The 26,409-nt window shown below is 46.7% G+C and overlaps 1 protein-coding gene across 3 annotated transcripts; it reads right to left on the bottom strand.

Moving 5' to 3' along the window:
• Nucleotides 1–1,826: 1,826 nt before the first annotated feature.
• Nucleotides 1,827–25,678, bottom strand: LOC126580720 (proton-coupled amino acid transporter 1-like). 3 transcript variants are annotated; one of them, XM_050243947.1, is made up of 5 exons: nt 25,577–25,648; nt 10,122–10,368; nt 3,581–3,825; nt 2,362–3,480; nt 1,827–2,284 (listed from the first exon to the last, which is right to left on the bottom strand). In XM_050243947.1, exons 4-5 carry the CDS (start codon nt 3,396–3,398, stop codon nt 1,831–1,833), a joined length of 1,491 nt encoding a protein of 496 aa, XP_050099904.1. In that variant the 5' UTR covers nt 3,399–3,480; nt 3,581–3,825; nt 10,122–10,368; nt 25,577–25,648; the 3' UTR covers nt 1,827–1,830. The 3 variants fall into 3 exon arrangements, with proteins under 3 accessions (XP_050099904.1, XP_050099913.1, XP_050099919.1); XM_050243956.1 differs by lacking the exon at nt 10,122–10,368 and having other exon boundaries at nt 25,577–25,678; XM_050243962.1 differs by lacking the exons at nt 10,122–10,368; nt 25,577–25,648 and adding an exon at nt 4,207–4,252.
• Nucleotides 25,679–26,409: the final 731 nt, after the last annotated feature.

The following is a 26,409-nucleotide window of genomic DNA, read 5'->3' as shown; positions in this document are numbered from 1 at the left end:
GAAGAGGCACGTTGCTCACAACACATTTTTTTTTTTCAGACGAACAATAGTCTTTTTTGAAGACAAATTTTGAATAAGAAAAATGATCGTGCCCTTATGGCATGAGTATTAGTGGTAAGCCAATAAAAAAAGCGCACACAGCGCAACACCTGTAACGGTCTGGGGAGTGGAGTGGGGGAGCAATATCATCAAAAAGGAAAACTACCCATGTTATTCGTCGATAACGGCGTAAAACTTAACAAAAAAAAAAATATTTGGAAATCGTTTTCAATTTTAATTTGATTCCTTGTGCGAAGAAACTATACGGAGAACAGACAGACACGACGCTATGCGCGAAATTTGCTATGCTTGCTCAAACTTGCGAAGAAGCTCCATACAACCTAAATACTGCCATGATCAAAAATAAACCGGAATTTTGTCATAAAAAGAAAAGTACTTGTTTTTTCTTCAAAATTCAAATTGTCCCCTTCAAAGTAGTCCCCGTCGGATGCAATGACCTTGTGCCAGCGTTTGATCCACTCCTCAAAACTTTTCTGGAGTCGATTTTTAGTATAATCATTAGTGCCACCGGCGATTTTAGCTTTATTGCCTCCACACTCTCAAAACGAGTTCCTCCTAGTGGTTTTTTTTTAATAAATTTAATAGGAAAATGTCACATAATACGAAATCAGATGAATTGACCGGTTGTTGAATGGTATTGGTATTGTTTTTGACGAGAAACTCTCGAAAAATCGACGCATTATGAGATGGCGCATTATCGTCATGGAGAAGCCACGAGTTGTGACCCCACCAAGGCAGGTTTTTTTTTGCGGATTGATTCAAATGATATGTTGGTTGTCCCAGCTATCTCCCTTATCGTCAATTTGCACTTTTCGATCAACAATTTTCGGATTTCATCGACGTTTTCGTCAGTTTTTGATGTCAATGGCCTTCCAGGACGACAATCGTCCTCAACAGCCTCACGACCACTTTTAAAGCGTTCATACCACTGGTACACCTGTGTTTTTGATAGAGTATTGTCACCATAACACTTTTGTATCATTTTTAATGTGTCGGAACACTTAATTTAATTTTTAAAGTTGTTCATGTTTTGAATCAATTTTAGAAATCGCCATGACGTAAAAACTTAATGCAAACAAATCTCTGCTGTAAACGTAAATGAAGAGCTGGCAAGCTGAAACTTGGCATGTACATCACTAATAGAGCCGTCAACGTAATAAAAAAAAAAAACAGAATTCAAAATTGATAAGCCCGCGCGGAATAAATTCAAAATTCCGGTTTATTTTTGATCATGGTAGTAATTACCATTGTTGGGAGAATCCTAGGTTCTCACAATCACCTGGAAACGCAAGCCCTCGTGAACCTCAAAATTTATCAACATGTACTAATCTTTCAAGAATCCACTTCTCTAATAGTGTACTTTCAATCTTTTGGGGGGCCGCCAACCAGCGTGAGGAAAATATATGTTTTTTTTTTAAATATGTTTGATTTTCAAATAAAATATCAAACCCGGAGGGATTTGGGGGCCCCTCCGACAGCGCGGGGCCCTGGGCATGCGCCCATTGTGCCCAAGGGGAACAAGATGGCACTGCATCCGACCGTCAGTCAGGCTGGCACGTTCGGACGGACACACACAAAAAAGAAAAAAAAACAATGCTGAACAGTTCTTAAACACTACTACATTTTAATCATCGCGTATCGAGGTGGGGGCTACATTAATCACAAAATACAGTTACAGTCAAACAAAAACAAAAAAAAAAAAAAACAACATCAGCGAGTTAACAAAGGTAGTACGGAGAAACGGGGGAAAGGGGCGGGGGGGGGGGGGCATCAGAGACCGCCGGTACCGAGCTCGTCCGGTGTACCATCGATGATCATCGCGAGGCTCTTGGCAGTGCCGAAGAAAAACCCGGACGCACCGAACGCGATGATGAGGGCATCCTTGAGGATGAGCCAGCGGTGCCCGAACCGTGACGGTGACGGTGACCGGGCGCGCGACGGCCACACCGTCAGCAGCTCGATCAGGGGCGGAAAGACGAGGGCAAGCGTCGACGTCGAGACGGCACCGACGAGCGAGATGAAGGTACCGAGGTTCGGGATGATAGCGGCCAGCACGAACGTCAGCAGGACGGACGCCAGCCGGAGCACGGTTTCGGCACACTCCGGGTGGCCAGGGTGGCGGTGCCGGATCGCCGGTGCCAGGATCGTCATCGGTACGTAGAACTGGAGCGCGTACGAGGCGAGCACGGCCACCGCCATCAGCAACCGGACGAGCTGGGCCAACCTTTGGGGCAAGCAAACGAGAAGAGTTTAGTACCCCACACGAGTGAAAAACACGAGTGGTGTGGAAGCAACACTTACACGTGATCGTACGGTAGGTTGAGTGTGACGCTACCCTGGGCCGCCTCACCGTACTTGAGGTACCCGAAGAACCCGACCGCCGAGTAGAGGCACACGACGAGCGTCATGCCAGTGTTGAGGACACCGTTCCAGGCGGTAAAGTCACGCGGCCGGGCAAGGTTGTTCTCGAGCGGCAACACCACACCGATACCCTCGAACGCGTACATGACGGTGCCGAAGTAGAGCGGCAGCGTCGACCAACCGGACACCGGCGGACGGCTCCCGCTGTGCGGCAAATCCTGGAGCAGGAAGAGGAACGCTATCGCTAGCCCGGCCACCGCAAAGACGGACGCGACGAGGGAGGTCGGTGTGAGGAGCTTCAGGCTGCGGACGAGATTGAGCAGGGCGAGCGGACCGAGCAGCCACACCAGCACGGTCACCACGCTCACCTGCTCGGTGACGCCCGCGTACACCAGCAGCTCGCGCACGTTCACCGCCACGAACAGAAAGTAAACGCAGCACAGCCCGAGCTGCATCACCACGAGGAAGGTGTTGATGAGCCGCCGGAAGCTGCCGGCCAGTGGTTGCAACCGTACCGGGCCGGAATCGAGCGCATAGTAGCCAACGTCGGCGTACGAGAGGGAGGGGCGACCGTACCGGCGGCACAGTTCGTGCGAACACCGCACCAGCAGGTGCATACAGTGCGTACAGATGAGGCCCATCGCAAGCGTACCGAAGAAACCGACGTACAGGCCGGCATTCTTGAACGCGTCCGGCATGGCGAGAATCCCGGTGCCCAGGTTCCCGTTCAGCATGTGCATCAGCGTGTCGAGGTTGGTGGTCGGGTTGGCCAGCTTCCGGTGTGCGACCGGATCGGCATCGTCGCCACCGGGAGACGCCGTCACCGTCGCCCGTTCCTCGATCGTTAGCAGCGTACCGTTGCCGTTGTGGCACTGTTTGCTGGTGTGCTGGTTGCTGTTGCTGTTGTTGTTGTTGTTGTTACGATCGAGTGCTAGCAGTGGTGTCGTCTGATCCGCTTCTCGCACTTTCGGAGCCATTTTGATTCACCTGGGATACAGATCTGCGGATCGCTTTAGGATTCGCACACAAAAAGCACACACACGCACACACACAATGACACTGTGACACGACGGAAGGGAAGGAAAACAAAGAGAGCGAAAGAATGTTTTGCGTTAGAAGGGGCGTCGGACAGACGGGAGGCGATGCGGGGCTGCACTACCCAAAATATCGTGGGAGGGGGGAGCCCTAAATCCGGGCTTATCCTTTGTCTAGGATCTCGAGCCAGGAGAGGCGACCGGGCTGGCGTGGCTGGGTCGTCGCAGTGTCACCCGATGGTCGTCGATGGCACAGCAGCTGGCCGGAGGCGTTAGGCATTGATGAGTATTGGAAAACCAGGCCACAAACCGATGCGATTCGTGCTACTGCTGCTGCTGCTGCTGCTGATGGTTGATCGTGGACGTGGCACTGCAACAGAGAGACAGAGAGAGAGAGAGACTGCGAGTGTGTATGCCGGACAGCAGGTCTAGCGGACTGACGACTGAATGCTGGCTCGCTGGCCACTGGTGGACGCCTTTTAAGAACCGACCAGTTTCGACCCTCGGCCGCTTATCAGCCCCGTTTGTTGACGTTCCAAAATCCACTCCAACCCGCTACTAATCACCCGCGGCAAGCGGAAAGTTCCGCTTCACTAGAACACCGGAAGCCGAAACAAACACAAAAGAAGAGGGGGGGGGGAGGAGAAAAAGGCAACCAAAACAAAACACCGACGAAGAACGCAGGAATGTTCTTGGCGTCCCTTCCCCTCCCCCTCCCCCTCCCACCCTCCGCGTGCGAACAGCACCGTACTCGAATGCTGTGCCGCTCGGTTCGATGGTCGGCCTCGATGATTAGACGCTATATCGCCTCGGCGTCAATCCGACCGCACGTAATCGTAACACACTTAATTGGGCAGCAGCCTAATCAAACACGCACGCACGCACGCACGCATCTACTGGCTGGCTGGCTGGCTGGCTGAATGGTCCGGACGGATTCTGTCAAGTCTTTTTTTTTTGTTTACGTTCTTGTGCGTTCTTCGAGCGTTGTACGTTGTGGTGGCGCTGGCAGAGCAAGCATTCCGCTTGCCTGGTGCCCCACCAAAGAAAAACAAAGAAGAAGAATAATAAAATTGGCAATCAGTGCGATTCGGTGCGATTGTCAACACTGAGGCCACTGGCCCTGTTGTAATTGGCGCAAGAGTTACCAGAGTGAACCAGTTAGAAAGATGGTGGTTAGATTAGTGTACGCGTGTGAGTAAACGCGTTTGACACATCTTGGTAGCGAATCTGAAATCGAGCAACCATATTCGTAAGGTCCCAGGACCGATCCTGAACGCTCATACGTACACAAGGACACTCACGCAAACGCTCCGGGGCGTTCATTGAGCTCACCAGACGCAAGAAAATGACGCGGTCCGCGTCCTCGGGGCAATAATTATACTGATTTTTCTTATCAGGCCGAAGAAGAAGAAGAAGAAGAAGATCCCGAGACTCCATAGAATACATTGTGCTCGTTGTGATTCCGCTACAGGATGCCTGGGGCGTTCGATTGACCGGCAGTCCATTGGACACCTGGAGCCGGCCTTATTTGGGCGAAAATGTGATGGCAGGCTTCACAGAGCATGCCACAGACAGTGTACCCAGGTGTATGCATACGAAACCGCCGTTTATGCTGGTAAAATGGAGAAACATTATTGGGGGACTTCGGTATTTCATTTTGTTTTTGCGACACATATTTTTAACATTTTCCCCTGACTGCTGATCCTTTTAAGAACATTGTGTTTTTAACACGTTTAACATTTTTAACAATTTTAACATTTTAAGAAAAAGAACATTTGGATCAATCGAGGAAAAACTGACAAAGATACAGATTTTTGAAAATCCGCGTTTCGCACCAGGCTTCATTTGAAGAGCGTTTCCCTTAAAACCAACGTTTTCAAAGTCGTTGCCCATCGTACCGTAAAAACTAATGGGCCGATCGATTTGAAATTTTCAACATATAATCTGCACACTTTTTACCAGGTAGCCGCGTCGAGCTTTTATCAAAAATGTTGATACTGTTTATTTAAATAATTATGTGAAGTTCGATGTTTTTGGCAGAATCGCGAAAAGCATCACTTTTTAAACTTAAAAAATCTGCCAAAGATCGAAAACTTGGAAAGTGAACAAAAACTCGACAGGACTACCTAGATAAACTTATAATCTTTCAAACGAATATCAATTTGTATATTTCTGATGACCCGTCATGACGCTACGAAGGGCACCGTGAAAAGTACCTTTGCGGCGACATGTCTACCAAAATCTGATGCCACGTATTAATTTTTCAATGAATGTTGCTCAAAACAATATCAAATATTCTTCAAAAGTTGTAGATTAATATGCTATTTACTTAAAAGATTGAAGTTGAATGGTAACGTCACAAATAATCGTCAAAACGGGCCTTGTTTTAGCCTGAAAAGACCGAAGTCGCCTTCGGCCTGATGAACTTATTCACCGTCTCTAATTATGGGTTTCTTATTGGCGAAAAAGTTAAGCAATTGATTTGATACTATTGATTGATTGATACTATTGTTTCTATTGATTCCAGCCTTTCTTCTTCCATTGATTCCAGCCCAGAGCAATTGATACTATTGATTCCGGTCCTTTACCTTTTAGAAAATTGTATAGTGAACCGGTAAAGGTGCCAATCACTTAGTGCTAGGTTTGAACTACATGTTGGTTGTATCTAAATAGGTCTCGGTGTTTCTGATAAATCTGTTCTGTTCTGATAAATACAAACACGTGTTGCTTTACGTCGCCCTGATGGTACAGACCACCTCTTTAGTGGACAAATTCTATTAATTTATGATTAATCGCTAGCTTCAAATGGCACAGGTAATAAGAATAAAGATTTTAATTCAGTATTTGGCTGTACGAAAACAACTCTTTTGCATTATTACACGACCTCCAAATACTCTATAGCAGCTGCTTAACAGTTGATACACCGTTACAATATCGCAAAACTTCAAGAGATTGATAGGAAGAAGAGATGCCATTTAATTTTTATTCAAGCTAAATCGAAACTCGCAGAGATTTGAGGTCCCCAACCAGCCCAGGGAACAATGGGAATGATGGCCCTGCCAATTACCTATCAATTTCTTTCGTATTTTCATAAAACCGGAAGCCTGTCCGATATTCCGCGGTGTAGCGGAGAATTCTCATCGATCAAAATCGTACAATTTGATCCTTTTTGCTATTTCGGACGATCACTTCACAAGTCTCGGTTAAAAATGGATTAACTGTTGCTTGCAAGGATCATTAGTAACCGTTTTGCCCAATAAGGGCTGCAATTCAATGGTGTCTTCTAACACTTCTCACTGTTTGGTCGCGATCCTCGTTTCTCACATCAAAAGCAACACTTTTAAATGTTTTAACCACACTTTGCACACGCTGCTCTCACTGGAGAGCATCACACACCGCAACCTTTAATAAGCAAAATTGACGCAGATTAATCAACGATGCCGGCATCGCATAGCTTTTAGAAGCGAAATATTTGCCATTTTGAGCGCAACTCAAAAACGGTGGGTTGTAGGGTCGAGTTAGAAAGCTTCCCGTTAATGCTACCGATCCCGGTAGCTCAGCCAGCCACTAGAGATAAGAAGGGGCTAATTTCTTAATAAAAACAAGGATCATTTTTGACGATTTTTGTGACGAAACCATTCAACATTATTCTTTCAATTGCATGTCATATTAAACTACAACTTTTGTAAAATATTTGGTTCTATTTTGGGGGAGATTGATTGAAAACTTCAACCAGGACATCAAATTTCCGAAGGTGCGTCTGCGATAATGCACTTTTTCCGGTGCCCATCGTAGCTGCGTGATGGGTCATCAGAAAAATACAAATCGATACTCGTTAGAAAGATTATAAGTTCGCCCAGGTAGTCCCGGAGAGTTTTTGTTGATAATCTAATTTTTCGACTTTTGGCAGATTTTTAAACTTGAAAAAGTGATGCTTTTTTGTCATTTTGCCTAAAACACGATTTTTAAGGATTTGTTAAAAAAAAGTATCAACAATTTTCATGAAATTTTGACGAGGCTACCTGGCAAAAAGTGTACAAATTGTGTTTTAAAAGTTTCAAATCGATCGGTCCACTAGTTTTTACGGTACGATGGGCACCAACTTTGAAAACGAAGGTTTTCGGGAAACGCTCTTCGAAGTAGCGTGCGAGTCGCGAATTTTCAAAAATCTGTATCTTTGTCAGTTTTTCCTCGATTGATCCAAAACTTTTACACAACACTCTTGAAAGAATCAGCATTGAGGGAAAAATGTTAAAAGCATGTGTCACAAAACAAAATTAAATACCGAAGCCCCTCCCGTTAAATGTTCTATCGAGCAGTGTGAGGAATAAATCATGGAATAATCATGCGATTCCCTTAGTCCTGTATGCACTTGCAGTGACCCTTCTGTTGTTTTACTAGCCTTACTAGCTTTACGAGGGACCTCACTCCCGTGTCTCCCAAGGACTCGGCAGTACAAGAGGCACTCGCTAGAGTCGCTTCCTGGAACGCGTCGAGAGGATTCTATCCTAGAACAACAGCGCGAGTGGGCGGTGGAGGCGCTTTCGGCCTCGGAATGCGGTCCAAGTTGTTGCGCATTTAAGTCCGCCAGCGGGCGGCCCCGGGGGGGGGGGGGGGGGCAGAGAGAAGACCTCCACACAACCGGTGCTTCCAGTCAACGTCAACGTAATGTGCATTCCAAGGCACATTTATGGGTTTCATTTTTATGACCGATCCTGTCGTTTGCGGCGTACGGCGGACTAAAAAAAAAAATGCGATTGCTGCGCAATAGATTTTTAATATGAGTCCCCCCCCCCCCCCCTTTTGCCCAGGCTTTTCCACCTCCCCGCCCTCACCAGGGGGGGCACTCCGTGGGCCAATAGGCGACACTTCATCGGGCATGTATATTCACAATCCTTGTGTTTTGCATTACACCTCCCCTTTCCTTTCCTTTTATCTCCCTTCACTCCTTTTTTTCCCCAGCTACCTAAGCACCGGGCATGGTTGGCTCCCTTGCAGCACTTGCACTGGCGCAACGGGTTGACGCAATACCGAGACCGAACACCCCCCCCCTCTCCTCCCCCTCCTGACCATCCCACTTCTTCCTTCAAGTGGGCAGCTCCTCGGTGCAAGGCACGGTCCCCGGCGTTCGGTCATAAAACGGAAATATTTTGCATTTTATCGCACTCGTTAAAAGTATCACCGCCATTTTGCGCCCGTTGTCCGGTGCGGTGCGGTCCAATGCAGTTTCCTCCTGGGTCTGACATCCATCTACCCTCTACAACAACCCCCCTTTCGCCCCCTTTCGCCCCGCCTTTGACTAATAAAGGCGCGGGACGCGATTCTGGTCCTTGCGCAACGGCGCGATCGCGACCATTAAAGCTTCTCTCTGTCTCTCTCTCTCTCTCGCGCACCGCTCTCCTGTCTCTTCCTGTCCCTGTGATCTGTTCATCCCCCCCCCCCCTTGCCCCCCCCACCCCCTTTTGCTGTGGGTATGTGTCTACATTTTTAACTTTAATGACTTGAAAACCCTTTCGCGATCTCTCGCGAGCACTCCCGGGCCAACCCACGGAGCAGCAGCACACAGCGCAGCATGTTGGTCCGGTTTGGCCGTGGCCTCTTCCCCTCCCCTCCCCTCCCCCCCCCCCCCCACTTCCCACCGGGCCAAAGCGTAAGCCCATAAACCCGGGGTTCGGAATTAATTTCGCAAAAAGTCATCAAATCTGGCCATTAAAGTTGCGGTGCGGCACAGGCCGTGCCAACGCGTGATGGCGCAGTGGCCATGGTCTACCCACCCACCCTCTCTCTCACCCTTCTTCTTCTTCTTCTTCTTCTTCTTCTTCTCTCAGAGTCTCGTTCGGAACGAAACACGCGCCGCGTTTGCGTCGCGAATCGCAGCAAAAGAGTCAACAGGCAGGCAGGGCAGGCAGGCAGGCAGGCAGGGCAGGGGATGCGGGCGTGCTAGGGGGGTTCCGCAGGTCCCTAGGACCTGTCTACCCGTCGCTCACCGTGCATCTCATCTCCGTGCAATCGTCGGATGCTGACGAGTGCGGCGATGGCGACGTAACCACGTCCAGGGGGGGGGGGGGGGGTGAAATGGGGGGGGGGGGGGGTGCAATCGATGCCAATTAGCAATCGAGACACATTAGCCAGAACGGCCCACATGGCGGGGGATTTGTGGGATCTTAAAATGGTGATCCGCAATCCAGCAGCGGCCGCATCTTTCCAGGCAAGTGCACCGCGCGCATGAGAGGCGATCGATATGGGCCACGGGACGTGCGTGTGTGCAGGAAGGGCGCCATTGCATCGTAAAACCCAAATACCTCGCCCAGTAGCAGGAGGAGAAGGAGAGGCAGATGAAGCAGTTAGTCCGGCTAACCAGGGGTGGACAAAACGAGCGTTACGAGTTTATTATAGTTACGAGGGGGGCCGCCTTTTATCCTCCAGATCCGGGTCAGCTGCTCCAAAGCTGCACCAAGCTTGGCCAGTGCAACAGGAAAGGAATAGCGGGGGAAGGGGGGCATAAGCCGTGTGGCAAGATCGTAAAACAATCTCGCGCGCGCGCGCGCGCGCGCGCATGTCCCTGTGTGTTCCACTTTCCAAACCAGCTAGCGACATTCTCGGACGTCTGCATTCGGAATTGGTTATTAACGCGAAAACGGTTGGCCATCGGTGAAAAAAACTGACCTTGCGGTAACGGTGAAGCTGCTGCGGTGCGGCGCAATTTGTCCGCTAGTTCAGCGATAGGATGCGACGATTGAAGAATTGCGACATGCGAACGGCCAAGCAGCAGCAGCAGCAGCAGCAGCCAGCAAGGATCGCGATCCTTTTTTTTTTTCGCTGCTCGCTCAGAGAGAAGCGGAGGGCAGGAAGGTTGATTTTGCTGTTTCGTTTCGCCTCCCAATCCCTTTGGCATCCGTGTGCTAGCGGGTGCCTGGATGAGGATGAAAAGAGACATGGGCATCGGTAATTTCTGGCCAAAAAAAAAGGGCCGTTTTTGACGATTTTTTTGTGACGGAACCATTCTACTTTACTTTTTCAAGTGAATGGCATAACAATCTACTACTTTTGAAGAATATTTAGAGCTATTTTGGGGGAGATTTATTAAACATTTTATGCATGGCATCAAGTTTATGAAGGTGCTTCTGGGAAAAGATACTTTTTACGGTGCCCGTCGTGGCTGCGTGATGGGTCATCAGAGAAATACAAATCGATGCTCGTTTGATAGATTATAAGTTTATCGAGGTGGCCCCGGAGAGTTTTGGTTGAAATTCCTATTTTGCGATTTTTGGCAGAGTTTAGAAGTTGAAAAAGTGATGCTTTACAATGTGTCCAATATAATGTCCTCATACAATTAAAAGTGGCCAGCACTTTGGACGATTTTAATATGTTTACAACACCTAGATCAAGTGCCCATATTTTCTTGTCAAAGTGTAGTGTTTACTTAACATTTTGAACAGCTGGATTGGTCTGCTTTCTTTTGTTGGTCAGATTTTAGGACAGATGAAACCGTTCGTGCATTGTGCCTTTGCTCTTAGCGCGGCACGCTGGACGAGACTTGTGTTCTCAAATGAAGAGCCATTTTTCTACAGTAAAGTTGGCATATCCAAAACTATAAATTGTGGTCAAGGATGTAACAGAGAAACAAAGAAAAATCCCCAGGTTTTAAAACCACGTTTAAACCACGGTTTGGAGGCTTATTTGCAAGCGTGGCAAAAAAAAACAAACTCAACGTTTTATAAAACAGATGGTTTAAATAAAATGTTGAAATTTAGCTTAGAAAGCATTATACGGGACGACAATTATGTGTTCCAGCAAGATGGTGCGCCCTCGGAGGAGTGATTTTGGTCTCTCTGAACCCCCTGAACTCGGCCATGCGATAGACAGTCATCACCATCGACTTGTTGCATCAATTTAAATGCATCGCGTAAACGTTTTAGCGCTTTTTAAAATATAAACTTAATATTGGTTCTACTGCCGTGTTACGAAAGAAAAGTGGATTTCGTTTCATTTTGAAAGTTCCTGGTTTTTCCTCCAAATCAATTTCGTCTTTAAATTAATCCCTCCCCGATGCAATACACTTGCGCCAACGGATTTTTCTGCTTAGGAAACACTTGAAACGCCTTAAGGGATGGCCTTCAGCTCCTTCAGTTCGCAGCTGTTTGAATCTGTTCTATCGTTTCAAAACGGTGTCCCCGGAGCGGTCTTTTGAGCTTTTTTTTTGCAGCCAGAAGTCACATGGTGCTAAATCAAGCGAGTACGCTGGTTTTGGAACGATATGCGTTGTGTTTTTGGTGAAAAATCACAGAGAACCAACACAAGTCGCTAGTACCATCGGTACCAGTCGAGTTTTGACGCGTTTGAGGGCGAAAACATTTTTCAAAATTTAATTGACGAATTATTTGAGTATGCCAATACCATCAGCAAGGGTTCTAGTTGTTAATCGACGGTTTTCCATCATCAAACTTTTGTTTTATTGAGCGTAAGTTTTGTCAATTGAAGGTTGATGGTCATCTAAAGCTTGGACCACTGAATATTAGGCCACATTCTTTTACTCACTGTAGCGCTCCTAGTGGTCGCTTTGCTACTCTGTTGGTGTCTTCTAAAAGGTCATAGTATTTCCTTTTAGTGATAAAAAATTTGCAAAAATCAAACCATACTTTCAAAAGTTATCGCCGATAGAATACGAAGGGTGAGAAGAAAAACGTCTGCACACTCACTATGAAAACTCGATTTGAGTGGAGAAAAAACCCAGGTGAAACTGCATTTTGACAAAAACCGGGAGGCAAATAGGGTTTTAGTTCATTTACACAGATAAAATCGCCCGTAAACTGCTTATTTGGCACGCGAACTGCAGTTGTGGTTTGAACAAGAAAGTTTTCATCACGGGAGGGTCTATGAACGGCCGTTTGTTCAAAGAAGAACGCCTGGAAAAGATCATTCTACCTTTTATTAAGCCTCATAAAGGCCCCGTTAAGTTCTGGCCTCAATTGGCAAGCTGCCATTATAGCACAGAGATCATAAAGTGGTATCGAAACAACAGCACAGTATCGCCCAACACCATTATATTGGGTTATTATGGAACAAGAACTACAGAAAAAATGGAAAATGCCTTAAAATCCATTTGTAATGTGCAAATGGTGGGAAAAAATGGCCTGAATGAGACTTCTTCCACTAGTGTGCAGAAATTGATGTGTCGCATAAAAATAAAAGAGCATAAATATATACTCACCGTGGCACAATAATTTAATTGCGCTATTTTTTATGGATAGTTAGATGAAATAACTAAAAAATGACACCTTTTCCATGTGTTTAGCCTATTGCTGGCCTGAGATATGTCCTATTTTATGCGGCCAAATATTAAGTGTTCCAAGCTTTAGAACGTTCTTCGTCTTCAACACGTTCCTGACTATCCTGGAAGTCTGTTTAACACTCGTAAATACTTTTATTTAACTAAGCGTAGCCCCTAAAGGCTATCTGCATCATTTTTTACGTATCCACAAACCTAATGGTATGCAAATTCATTGCTCAACAACTTTCGCCTTAGCGAAGAACGAAGAATTTGCTTTTAGTGGCTCACTAAAAAAAATCATATCTAAAATACTAACTAGTGTTTTTACGTAAAGCTTGTCATGGTTATCAATCACAGTACTGACAACCTACCAAAAATACAAAATTAAAAAAAAATATCTGTTTACATAACCCACTCATCTTACTTTCGTGACACAGTAGTATGTTCAACGTTCTTTTTTGTCCACCTTCCTCCCAAAAATAGGGTGTCACGTTAAGGGCAATAAGTTTGCTTCCAGTGAATAAAAATATCGTGAAACTGTTGGAAGGATGTAACTGTCAAGCTAAACTGCATAAACATACGGTTCGTCCGTCATTACATATAACCGTTTAAAAAAAAGCTAAACCAACCACATTAAGGTGGCGCGCCACCAGAAGTGTCCCTATTTTGGAAAAGAAAATCCTGTAAATCGGCAGTGACTGCCACTGGACCCACTGACCACTGGGCTGGTGCATCGCACCCAAAAAAAAAAAAAAAACGCAGCGTCCTCCAAGGCCAGCGGTCCAACGGTTCGGGTGCACGCACGCGCGTACACGTTCTCCGGTGGTCCGTTTCCGAGCCGATACAGATGGCAACACTGGGATGGTTTTTCATGTGAGAAAAGGGGTGTCGGGGCTGTGGGAGACGGTCGACGGCGCAGCCGGCCACCCCGGGAAACGAGGAGCACACCGACGCCGGGACGCCGGTTCGCACGACGACCATTTATTTGAAGTTTATTTTCGTAAATATGCGAAACGATCGTTTATGTCGACAGTTGGCTTTGGCCCCGGGAGTTTGTGGCCGACCAGGGGGAGAGGGTGGTTAGGCCCAGGGGAGGCAAGAGCTCTCACGGAGCAGCTGTGTATACTCTCGCATCAGGGAGCAGCAGCAGCAGCAGCTGTGGCGACCACCAGGATTAGGTTTTCGGGTCGGCCCGCGAGATCACAAGCGTGCGCGCGTGCACCGTCTCGCGTGGTTTTATGTGCTTTTAATTCGATAATTTCGGGATTAAAAGCGAATTTGGACTGGATCGTTTGACAAGTTTGGCCGGAAGGCGGGAACAGGGCGGTCTGCTTCCTTCTGTTGTCCTTCCAAGTGTCCAAACCAAGTGCCAAACCGCTAAGAAAACACATACAAACGCTCCTAGTTCTTATTTAACCGGTAGAACGCAATGCGTAAGGTTTAAAGGGTCGTTGTCGTCTGTGGTGAATGTAACCTCTGGAGTTCCCCAAGGAGCTCACCTCGGACCCCTTCTTTTTGTTCTCTTTGTGAATGGTGTAGAGTCAAATCTTACTACTCTTAACATACTGATGTATGCCGATGACATGAAACTTTATCGAGTCATTTGCAACCCGTCTGCTGTCGCTATTTTTCAGTCCGAGGTTGATAATTTTTACAAATGGTGCATCAAAAGCCTTTTAGAGCTCAACGTGATGAAATGCATATCCATTTCATTCTCTAGAAAAAGTAATCAAGACCAAGAACCCTTTATCATAGCTAACAGCATCATACAAAGGAATAAAGGCTGGCCTTTATAATCTCGGGGCCTTCTAATCAGACTTGAAAAAAATCTTCAAAAGAGACGCTAATTCGCTATGGTAGCTTTCATAATCGATGTTACATCTCACCGTATCAACGAGTCACATCATTTGAGAATTGATAAATTTTTACGCTCCCTCTCGCATCTTAAGAAATAGACAGTTATTTCACATCGTTAGCCATAGAACATGTTATGCTCTAAATGGTCCAATCAACAAAATGTTGAAATGTTTCAATAAATATGCAATAAATATGCCCATCAGCAAGGGCATCCTAAAAACGATTTTGTTTTCTCCCTCTAGTTACTCTTGATGTAACACTTACTATTCATTTTCGGGCTTTATGTAATACGGTATTGGTCGATAAAATAGCAGCGCTAGCACGTTACGCAAACTTACGCCCTGTACTGGCTCAAATTTGTTTTTAATCCAACTTTAAAGCATGTTTTAGGAGCATTGGAATATGGAGAAGCCGTTCTGGCTTTATTTACGATTACGTATCGCTTTGGCTTTGAAATATAACCATAAATGGCTCATACCAGCTAAATCAGGTTGGTCGATAAAATAGCAGCGCTAATAAACGAATTTGTTTTTAAAGCTTTTTAATATGAGCTTTTAAATAAACCACCGTAATAATGATGTAGTATGCAACAGATTTGCGTGTTTTTATAGTAGTTTGGAGGAGCGAACACACGTTTAATTTTCAATTAGTTGGGTTATTTGAAATATTCTTGGTATCAAGATGGTATGGCCTTAAACGTGTGATAACCAACGAAAGCAAAAATACCACAAAGTGCATTTGATTGCATGATGATTTGTTAAGAATGTATACCATGTTCAAAAGTGGAAATACAATTCAGAATGTCTTCAGAAGCGACAAAAACATCGCTCAAACTGATGGATAGGCAGCCCGAACGACGAAGAACGAACGACAGATTGTTTCTAGTGGAGAGAAAAGTGCATTAAATCTCTTAAACAGCTCTTTAAAACTAAGAAAATGTTGCTTTCAAGTTAATAGGTTCACTAGAACATCAAGAAAAAAATTATAGATGAAATTACAGATGCTTCCCGAACGTTTACCATTAAGGAATAGAGAATCCAATCCGTTGATCCATTAAGGAATAGAGAAATAAAATATGAACAGATAGAAGCAATGTCGAACTGTATGACTCCAAACAAAAGCGAAGGTCATTAAAATGATCTCTGCACACAAGAACGAACCTAGAAAGCGCCGTAATTTCGGAGAAAATTGATTTCGCTAAAATGCGATTTGTAGTTGTTTCTTACAGCTGCGGCGTATGTCCCATTCATCGTATCGCAGAGGCCATAGATGTATCAAAGTACATCGATAGCATGTAAAACGTGTAATGTTCTCAAGAGTTGAATACGAAATGCCTAAAAATGTTTCTTTTAAATGTAAATAATGACCCCAAAAGCACCAGTAACTGTTCAAAGGCAAAATTTAACGACAGGGAAATCGAATGGTCTATGTCTTCCGCGTCCTAAATCGGTCGATTTTTTTTATCCCTGACGTTAAGAATGCAATACTGAACATTTTGCAGAGAATGTGGGCTATGGTAAACGCTGCTTGGTCTGAAATACCAATCCAATTCCGCCCAAAACAGGAAATTGAATAACAGAATAAAGATGTTCAAAGGTTATCAAGGATAACCGCGCAATCGACTTTCTACTGGAGATGCTAGGGTAAGTTAATTTATTAATTTATTAATTATTATTATTAATTAGAGAATGTGGGCTATGGTAAACGCTGCTTGGTCTGAAATACCAATCCAATTCCGCCCAAAACAGGAAATTGAATAACAGAATAAAGATGTTCAAAGGTTATCAAGGATAACCGCGCAATCGACTTTCTACTGGAGATGCTAGGGTAAGTTAATTTAATATATGTGAACAATAATGGAGGGCACATAAAACATTAAAACAGACGTAAATAAAAGCCCTAGTAAAGATACAGTGACCACAGGGCTCTGTCAGAGTCCTAATAATATTTATTGCAAAGTGGGCTTTTACTTTTGTCACAATCATACTCAACTATCTCGCGCTAAAAGAATTTTCTAAAAGAGACTATCAAACCTTTCAAGCTCAAAGCAAGTGATTTGGAAAGAGGAAAGTTAGAGCTTTTAGCATAAAAATCACGGGGCCTTTGTGGCCGAAAATGTCGATTTTACAGGCGAAAATATGGTGAACTATAGCGGTGGGTTTTTACTTTTGCCGACCACTGTCGGTGGTATGAGCAATTTATGCTTATATTTTAAAGCCAAAGCGATACGTACTCGAAAATAAAGCCGGAACGGGTTCTCCAGAATCCAATACTCCTAAAACATGCTTTAAAGTTGGATTAAAAACAAATCTGAGCGAGTACAGGGCGTAAGTTTGCGTAGCAATCAATCAATTGCGCGAATCATCACCAAACCCTCCCCCCGTGGGGGTGGGGGCGAGGACCAGAGGTTGCGCCTGAATACCGATTCGCCTCGTTTGGGAATTTGGCACCGAGCGGAGATCGATCGTCTAGCCGTCGAGGGGTGACATACACAATGGGTTCCGATCCCCGGAACCCGCGGCCTCCAGCCGCAACTTTCACGGACGATCAGACAGAGTTGGCCCCGGGGGGGGTGTGGTGCGTGCATGAGATGAGGTACAACTGAAAAATGCAATTAACATTGCATTCCGCACCTTTTGACATGCACACCCAGCCGGAGTGAGAGGCATGCGGATGCCATTAACCAATCTCGGTGCGCGTGTGGCTCATGGGGATCAACAGGGGTGAGGGTGAGTTTGTGGGACACGCGCTCCTAGTCACAGAGAGCAAGCGGTACAGACACACACACACACTCACACACACCGAGACAGAGAGCCACGGCGCATTTCACGGCTTGCTGCACTGCTGCATGCTGTTTGCACACCCGGGGCAACAACTCGGAGACTACTCTTGTCCGCTAAGCCCCTAGAAGCGGTACCCCGGTGGTATGGGGGAGGTTGTGGTGGAAAGTGAGAGGTGTGGACATGAATCACTCCACCCGATTCCCTCGGATGCCTTGAACTTTTGACAGAGCGGGATGGTGGGGATGATCGTGGTGGCTTCTCCGGTTTCCTGGTGTGCTTTTTTTTCTTCTTATTTTTTTTCTTCTCATCCACGATCGATCCTGGTTACACACACGCTGCTACTGCTGCTGCTGCTGCTGCTGCTGCTGCTGCTTTGCATAATCAAGCACCCGCGGGAGGGAAGGTTCTAATCTTTGATTTGCGTGAAATTTATGCTCCGAATTAATATTCCACCGAGAGATAAGGCTGGTAACGGTGGGGTCGGCATCTCCGGCATCATCCCCCATGCCCATGGCCATGGCGGAAGCCACAGATGCATCACCGTCGTCGAACCGCTGGATTGGCGCTCCGCCACGCTTGATGGCGTGACAGGGCGCAATATATCGTTTCCCGGACGATCTTCTTGGCTCGGCTTGCGCCTATCAAGGTCCCAGGGGAGGGGGGGGGGGGGGGAGGGGGGGAGGTGGTCTGACGGGTGCACGACGGGTTGACCGCCAACAACTTTATCACCTGCTACGCACCCTTCCGACAGACTGCTGCTGCTGGTGATGCCCCTGCGATGACCGCTTAGGGGTGCGCTCGAAGGGGATGGGGATGATCGGGGTGGCCAGGGCAGGAACTGCTTCCGGCGGAGGCGAACGTTCCGTGAGCGCCGCAGTATCAACGGCGCAGCTCGAAACAGCCATCGAAACCCAGCGGGGATGGTTTTTCCGGGGGTGGAAATGGGGTGGGGTGCGCGGACCGCGGAAGGAATGACTTCCTCCCCGTGCTGGTGCTTCTTCCTAGGGGCAGGCCAAATAATTCTTGCGGGGCCTTATCGGGCGCCCCGAAATCGAACCTCCGGGCTCCGGCTGTCCTGGCGCGGTGAGGGGTGCACACGGACACGGGGTTGAACGTGAAGGGGTTGAATGTGATCCATCCGTTCCAATTTCCAATTCATTCATCCCGCCCGGCCCCCCCGGGGGGGCGAAATCTCGGAACCTCGGAATCGTAGTAAAGCCCCACTCTTCCTCCTCCTCGTGCTCGCAAAATCAACCCCCACCCCCCAACCCCACCTTCCCCTTGGCACCAAGGCACAGTGCCTTTTAGCCGGTGCGCCGGTGTTTTAATGAGATACGATCGCTTAGGCAAACAACAGTGTCCCCCTGTCTCCCTACCCTCTCTCTCTCTCTCTCTCTCTCTCTCTCTCTCTCTCTCTCTCTCTCTCTCTCTCTCTTCCACTCAGTCTGTCTCGATGGGGGTTGGGGGTAGATCCGAACCGATCGAAGGCGACATCGTCGTCGTCGTGGCTAAAAATAGGTTCCTGGTTTGCGGTCCGGTGTGTGAAAGCCGTCGAGAAACAGGCGCCGGATCATCATCATCCTCCAACCACCGTCAGGGGAGTTGAAGGGGATGAATCAACCCCCCTAACCCTTTCCCATGTTCGATGTTCCAGCACCAGTTCACCCACAGCACCCAGCACCCAGCAGTGCTGTGATCATGCTCTTGGTCCTGGTGGGATTGTTGCCAGCCAGCTGCCAGGACATCCCCCACCACCCCCCCCCCCCCCAAACCCCAGCCAGCCAGCCAGCCACCCAGCTGCCCGGAGTGATAAGGAACTCCCACGCCAAAGGCGCTACATATATCCAACGGTTTTGCCACCCAAAATGAAGCCATTCAGCAGTGTGTGGTCGAATCAGCGCAAAAAAAGGCGCCCCAGCAATCCGTTTCTACCGGTGGGTGGGTAGGTGGGTGGGTGTGTTTCTGGATGATGTGGATGCGGCGCGGCGCTTTCGCTTCAAAGTGCGCTCGCTCGCTGGCTCGATCAATCGATTCTCGTTCGCGCGCTCGCTTGCTTCAGCGTTCGTCGCAGCGTTATGGCGCCGCGGGCATGGCATACAACGCAAACATCGCGCAAAAAGGAACGGACCATGCGAGAGAGAGAGAGGCAGGCATGGGGGTGCTGGATCGACGCCGCGCACGCATCATTTAAAATTCAAATCGGGATGATTGTTGGGGATTTGTTTATACATTAAATTATTTCACGCGCTTCTTCCATCCATCCGTCCGTCTGTCCGTCCTTTTCCCCCTCTTTTCTTCCGTTCACTACCTCCCACTTCCACCCCCTCCCCCTCCCCGTCTTGACCACTGTTCAGTCAGGTTTACCAGGTTTTTGCAATTCAGACGATCCTCGACGGAGAGCCGACAATCCGACCTTATCAGGCCGTTGTGGTCGATCCAATTTCGCGAACGACTATACGCCTGGTACGCTAATCGATCATTCGAATCCCTAGCAGGCCACGCAGCAGCAGCAAGCAGTAGCAGCATCCCCCTCCCCGCGGGCACACCTCAGCAAAAAGCGATCAAAACGACGACCATCAAATTAAGGGGGGGGAGGGACTTCGGTATTTTCGGCCCAAAGAAAGGCCCGTTTTTAACGATTTTTTATGACGTAACCATTCAACTGTAGTTTTTCAAGTAAATGACATAATAATCTACAACCTTTGAAGAATATTTGGTATTGTTTTGAGCAACATTCATTGAAAAATGAATCCGTGGCATCAGATTTTGGTAGACATGTCGTCGCAAAGGTACTTTTCACGGTGCCCATCGTAGCTGCGTGACGGGTCATCAGAAATATACAAATTGATATTCGTTTGAAAGATTATTAGTTTATCTAGGCAGCCCTGGAGAGTTTTTGTTGATATTCTTATTTTTCGGTTTTTGGCAGATTATTGAAGTTGAAAAAGTGATGCTTTTTGTGATTCTGCAATTAAAAACGAACTTTACAGATTTGTTTAAAAAAGAGTATAAACAATTTTAATGATATCTCGACGAGGCTACCTGGCAAAGAGTGTACAGATTATGTGTAAAAAATTTCAAATCGATTGGCTTAGTAGTTTTTATGGTACCATGGGCACCGACACAGAAAACGTTGGTTTTTGGGAAACGCTTTTCAAAGTAGCGAGCTGCATGGAGCCTTGTATGAAACGCGGGTTTTCAAAAATCTGTATCTTTGTCAGTTTTTCCTCGATTGATCCAAAACTTTTACACAATACTCTTGAAAGGATCAGCTTTCAGGGAAAAACATGTTAAAAACATGTGTACATGTAACATAAAAATTAAATACCGAAGTCCCCCCCCCTTAACGCACCAACACACTCTCACGGCGCACACGGCGCAGTGTGTTCGCACACTTTATGGCGCAAGCGCGAGATCGTACAAACCCCATTTGAGGCGCGATTTAGAAACGGCCAAAGCACCATCAGAGCATCATTCTCATCATCATCACCATCGCCATCACCATCACGATCAGTGATCATCATCAACGATGGTAGCAGCAGCAGCAGCAGCAGCAGCAGCAAGCAACAGTACGCGTTATCTTCGCGCGTTCCTTCTTCGCCTTAAGCCCGGGGCCCCGGGTTTGTTTTTACGACTTTGGACTCGACGGTGACGACGACGACGACGACGATGATGAGGATGGAGGATGGAGTCGTCGGCCACTGCGCGCGTACGCCACTGAGCGCGTAGGGAGCTGATTATATGGGGGGGGGGGGGTTCGTTTTCTCGGTTCGGTCATAATAAGCGGCCATTTATGACAATAATACCCGATTATTACCGTTCGACGATCGCATCGAATCGTGATGGTGATGGTCTCCCGATCGATCGAACCGGGGTACCTCCCTCTTCCCCCTTCACTACCCCCCCCCCCCCCCGAAAACAAAACAAAAAAAAAACCGAAGTCGACACCGTAGCCGCCACCGGTATTCGATCCGTTTTATTATTATTATCATTGTTATTATTATTATTGCTGTTGATGTTTGCTGTAATGGGCCATCATGGGCCATTCCGTCGCGTTCGTTTGATACGTCGTGATCTCCCCCTTATCGTCATCTCCCCCTCCGGGGATTGCGAATCCGAAAAGTGAGATTAGGGAGGCCCCATTGCAAGAGTCTGTCTGTCCACCAAACCGACTGGTTAATAACTGTTGAAAAACAAACTCGGCATGAACTCGGCTATGAACGGTGAATGAAATGTCAACTGCGAATGAACAGGAAAAAACTGGGTCGCCAAAAACCAACACAGCCCAGCTGGCGACAAGAGTGGCAGTGCACTGTGATCAAATTTATCCTTTTATGTTTGTTTTTTTTTTCAAATAAAGCCTAGCTGTTGGATATGAATTGGATACCGCTCCAGCGGTGATAACAGTTAGCAGGGGCACTCGCCAAGCAGAGCCACGGCTCTATCTGGGCACAGTGATCACTGGAAGGTCGGGAAGAAATGTTGAATAGCTCCTTACCCCTTTTTTAAAGTTGAATAACTCTGTCATTTTTCAGCCGATTTTGACATACAGACCAGTTTCTGAAACTTCAGTCTATGTCATTTTAATAATGGATCACTTCACGTTAAAAAAGCGTACTGAAGTTGTCACACTTTACATTGAAAATAATCGGTCAATAGTGGAAACTGCGATCGTGCCCTCACCGCATATGACGGCATTAGAGCTGAAATTGCCAAAATACCTCCCTAAATATTGTCAAAATGCCCGCGATACAGCCCCTTTTTGTATGTCGAATGAAGGCGGTCATTCTGATCAATATGCAGGTCAAGGGGGAGGGGGGCCACCATACACCCCCTATCCTGAAAATCCATTCTAGGGGCAATATGGTTGTCATTTTCAATGTTTTTGGGGTCTCTAAATTGATTGGTAACATCAAAGCGGAACTTACTCCATTCTTTCACCCTCCGCTTTCCTCCATGACTCCCTATTCAAAGCAGGTAGGCGGTAATATTAAATCAACCACTTGGTTTTACGGTAATTAAAGCCAAGTTTGGTCCAAAAATCAAAGAATGAGAGAGAGATTGAGAGAGAACGTGGAAAGAGAACCACTTTAATTGCTAGGATAATATAATTTACCGAAAAAGTTCGTTTCAGAAAGCAATTGCCCATTCACATTAAATAAGACTTTCATTATGAAATAACACTATTTTAAGTTAACAAATAATTAAAGCGAGTGCTCTTAAGATTTTTACAACTCGAGTTCAAGCTGTAGTTCATTCTATTCGATAAATTTTCTGTCCTTTCTGATTTCTGATCAATTGTGCCCTGACTGAGTCCTGTACCGGTTTTGTTTTTCTATGTTGGAGCATTTTAATTTCACAAGCTTTGTTTATTTTGTTTCCTGGCAGATCTTGGTTGTTTTTCCGTCAATTCATGGTTCAAACTGGTTAATTGTTATGGGAAGGCAGTAGTTCATTTATGGTTTCAACATGGTTTAGGAGCTGATGATACTCCAAACCTTTCTGACCTCAGACACAACATTTCCATTTCGGATCCATCCGGTTTGCAGTCGAAGTTGATGCTGTTCCACGGATTGAACCACGGATTTGGAAGTGGAGAGCATAGCTTTCCAGTTAGCAACAACAATTCAATTGGCACCGATCTTTAACACATGATATCGGATCCTGCGTGACCATTAAACTATTGTTTTAACGAAGAAAATATTCATTACCGGCACATTGCCCAAATGGGGGATTTGTTATGAGTTAACCGTGAACTGGCTGCTGTTTATGATAATAAATTATCAATGTTAATTAATTATTTTAACTCTTCCTATTTTGGTCTGTATCTTCTACAATCGGCATGCGCTCAAGATAAATCTCAAGCTAATAGACACGTTAAATGATACAAATGATATCGCGCTACAAAAATGATAGGAAAAATTGACCAATGAAAAGAAACCACCCGGTGTACCCGTATAAAAACCCGTTGAAAGAGTGATCTGTTTACTACTGAATTTGGGTTTTGTTTTCTAGAAAATTGAAATGGATTCAATAAGAGACCAAATTAAGTTACATTTGTTACATCTTCAAAACCTAACCAAATATCAGATAGGAATCAAGTTATCGCATCGGAATTTGTCCAGAATATCCGTGCACAGGACCATCAAACGATTCAAAGATAGTGCTAAGGTTATCCCTGAAACGTAAAACCATTTAAAACTCGGACTGTAAGCACTCCAGCGATAATTAGGGCGGCCAAGGAGCGTAAACGATGAAATCCGGAACATGCGGCAAGAAAAATGGCGCGTGATATGAAAATTAGGCACACCTGCTTGCAAAAATAATTAAAAAGGATCTTGAATGTAGTCCTTTGCAGAAGCAGAGGAATCACGGGTTTTCCCGTTGATCCGTGGCCGATAGGGTTGCCAGATCGCGGATGCTCCTGAAGATGCACGCTGCCCACAACACAGTTTTCTTCAGACGAATAATTGTCTACTTTGCAGGCAGCTTTGAATAAGAAAAATGATCGTGTCTATGGCATAAGTCTTTGTGATGTACCAGGCGAATAAAGAAGCCGCCGAGAGGTACCAAAATGCCTCCACTGTGACGGTCTGGGGAACAATATCATCAAAAAGGGAAACTACTCCTTTTATTCGTCGATAACGGCGTAAAAATTAACAAAAACAAAATATTTGGAGATCGTTTTCAAGGTTAATTCGATCACTTGGGTGAAGATACTACACGGAGAACATGAGTTTTGTTTCCAATTAGGTTTAGCGCCAGCACATACACATTTAGATTGTGCAGACACGCTGTGCGCAAAGTTTGCCATGTTTTATAAGCTCATCGGAATGTCACGCACCGTCTCCAGATTTGAAGCAATAGGAAACATATTTCATATGAGTTTGGACTCTTTTAAAAATCATTTGGTGAAGATATGGGATGAAATGCCGAACGAAGTCGTGCGTGCAGCGTGTCATGGTTTCCAAAAACGACTTCTGCCCGTAATCAAAAACAAAGGCGCAAAATTTGAATCCAACTAATTAAATAATAAGTTTAGCGTTGTAACATGTTATTAAAACACACAGCAGCACAAAATAAAACCTATTCTTCATTCTGTGACATAGTTTAGAGGTGTATCACACTTCGACGTTGCCACCTTCGGATTCGGACTACGGCAAAACAATTACGAGTTCATTCATAAAATTGAAAACAAGAGTGCTGAGTGTTTTTTTTTTCAACAGCTGTAAACCAGTCACTGTTAACAGACACTGACCCTCGGAGTAGCGAGCCCGCATAGAGTGAAACCGTCACCATCCACTGCAGAAAAGAAAGGGATGGCTGGCTGACGGTGTGGCCACTGGGCGGGTTCCCCGACACCACCCCAGCGATCGGATCGGAACGGATCGGATTGCGGAAGGTTGGCGGCGTTGGCGATTCCATCCAGTGGCCATGACCATGGATGAAGAGGGATGATTTACGATTCCCCCCCCTCTCTCTCTGTCTCTCGCTGTGTGCTTCTGTTTCGTCCTCTTCGGTTGTGTTTTTGCCAATTATCATTACAAAACGCTCGTGCCTGGTGGGCGTTGGCGCCGGCGCCGGCGCCGGCGCCCTACACCCAACCAAACACACACACACACTGACACACGCACGCGCGCCCCAATTACTCGCCGCGCCCCCCCTGTTTCGGTGGTGCGCCTGTTTTTTCCTCGGTAATTTTTTCCAGTTTGTTTTTGGTGTTTCTTTTGTTTTTGCCACCACTTCGGTGGCGCCGCCCGGGCATTCGGCACGTTCCCAGTTGCCTCCACGTTGCCTGTGCACTCGGGATGCTGCGCCAGCGCTCAGCTCAGCGAGAAACGATTATTTACGAGGCAGTAACTGGTTAACTTGAAGCGGAACAATTAAACGGTTTTTGGCGCTGGCGCACACCACCACACACCACGCTCGCTTGCTTGCTCTCTATCTCTCTCTCTCTCTCTCTCTCTCTCTCTCTCTCTCTCTCTCTCTCTCTGTGTCTTTCTGCCTTTCTGGAGCTGGAGCTGGAGCTGCGGTGCGAAGAAGCGCCGCCGCGCAACAATTTTTATGGCTTATGTTTGGTGTGCTCCTTCTTCTTCTTCTTCTTCTTCTTCTTCTTCTTCTTCTTCTTCTTCTTCTTCTTCTTCTTGTCAATCACCACCACCAGCAGCAGCAGCAGCAGCAGCAGCAGCAGAACACCACGCACTACCTACCTGAAGACACCCGGAGCCCGGAACACAGAGAGAGAGCAGACGGTTTCGATCGACGGCCGACCGTGTGGCTAGTGGCCAGTCGTCGTCATCCGTCTCCTCATCCTGGACGGTGTGATCCGAGTCACACCCCACATCCACCGGATCGGGATCCATAGCATAGCGCACCACTCCCCCCCCCCCCTCCCCTCTCCCCGGGGGACACCCGATACACGTCACGCCGCATCGGGTTTCCGTTGGGTGGCAAGCGATATAGGCACAGCGCGCACCTTCTGATCTAACCCCTGGCGGCTCGATAGAGGTAGGGGCAGGGGCAGGGGCAGGGAGGCACGGAGTGAGGTGCTGGTGCTGGTGCCGGTGCGGTGGGTCGAGAAAGATTTAAACGCCCGTTAAGGTGATGAATGTGCGTCGCCTTGACTTTGATTTTATTTATTTCTGGTTTCTGCACCCCCGTATACCCCCTGTTTCTTGCGTATCTTGCGCTCACATACACTCCTCATTTGGGTGTCATTTTCATCGCGGGGGGCGGGGGGGCGGGGTGGGGGGGGGGGGATCTCGGGGTGCGCGCCACTGCCTTTCCTACACTGAGACACGTTTCTTTAGCCGCACCCACAAATTTGCCGGTATCTTCCAGACTGTTTTATTAACTCAGCTTCTGGTTTTGGGACGTTTTTAAGTAGAAAAAAATATGAATAAAATCGTCCGGTTGATCGGAATTAGTTTGATTTTCGGCTAGTTTTTCGATCATGTGGGAAATATGCACCGACAACTTTCTGTAGCCGCACTTGCAAAATAAGTCAATATGTGGCGATTTAAAAATAAAATCTAACAACTTT

This window comes from Anopheles aquasalis, chromosome X (assembly GCF_943734665.1).
Source record: "Anopheles aquasalis chromosome X, idAnoAquaMG_Q_19, whole genome shotgun sequence".
Classification (NCBI taxonomy): Eukaryota; Metazoa; Arthropoda; class Insecta; order Diptera; family Culicidae; genus Anopheles; species Anopheles aquasalis.
This window is presented reverse-complemented; position numbering and strand designations above follow the sequence as displayed.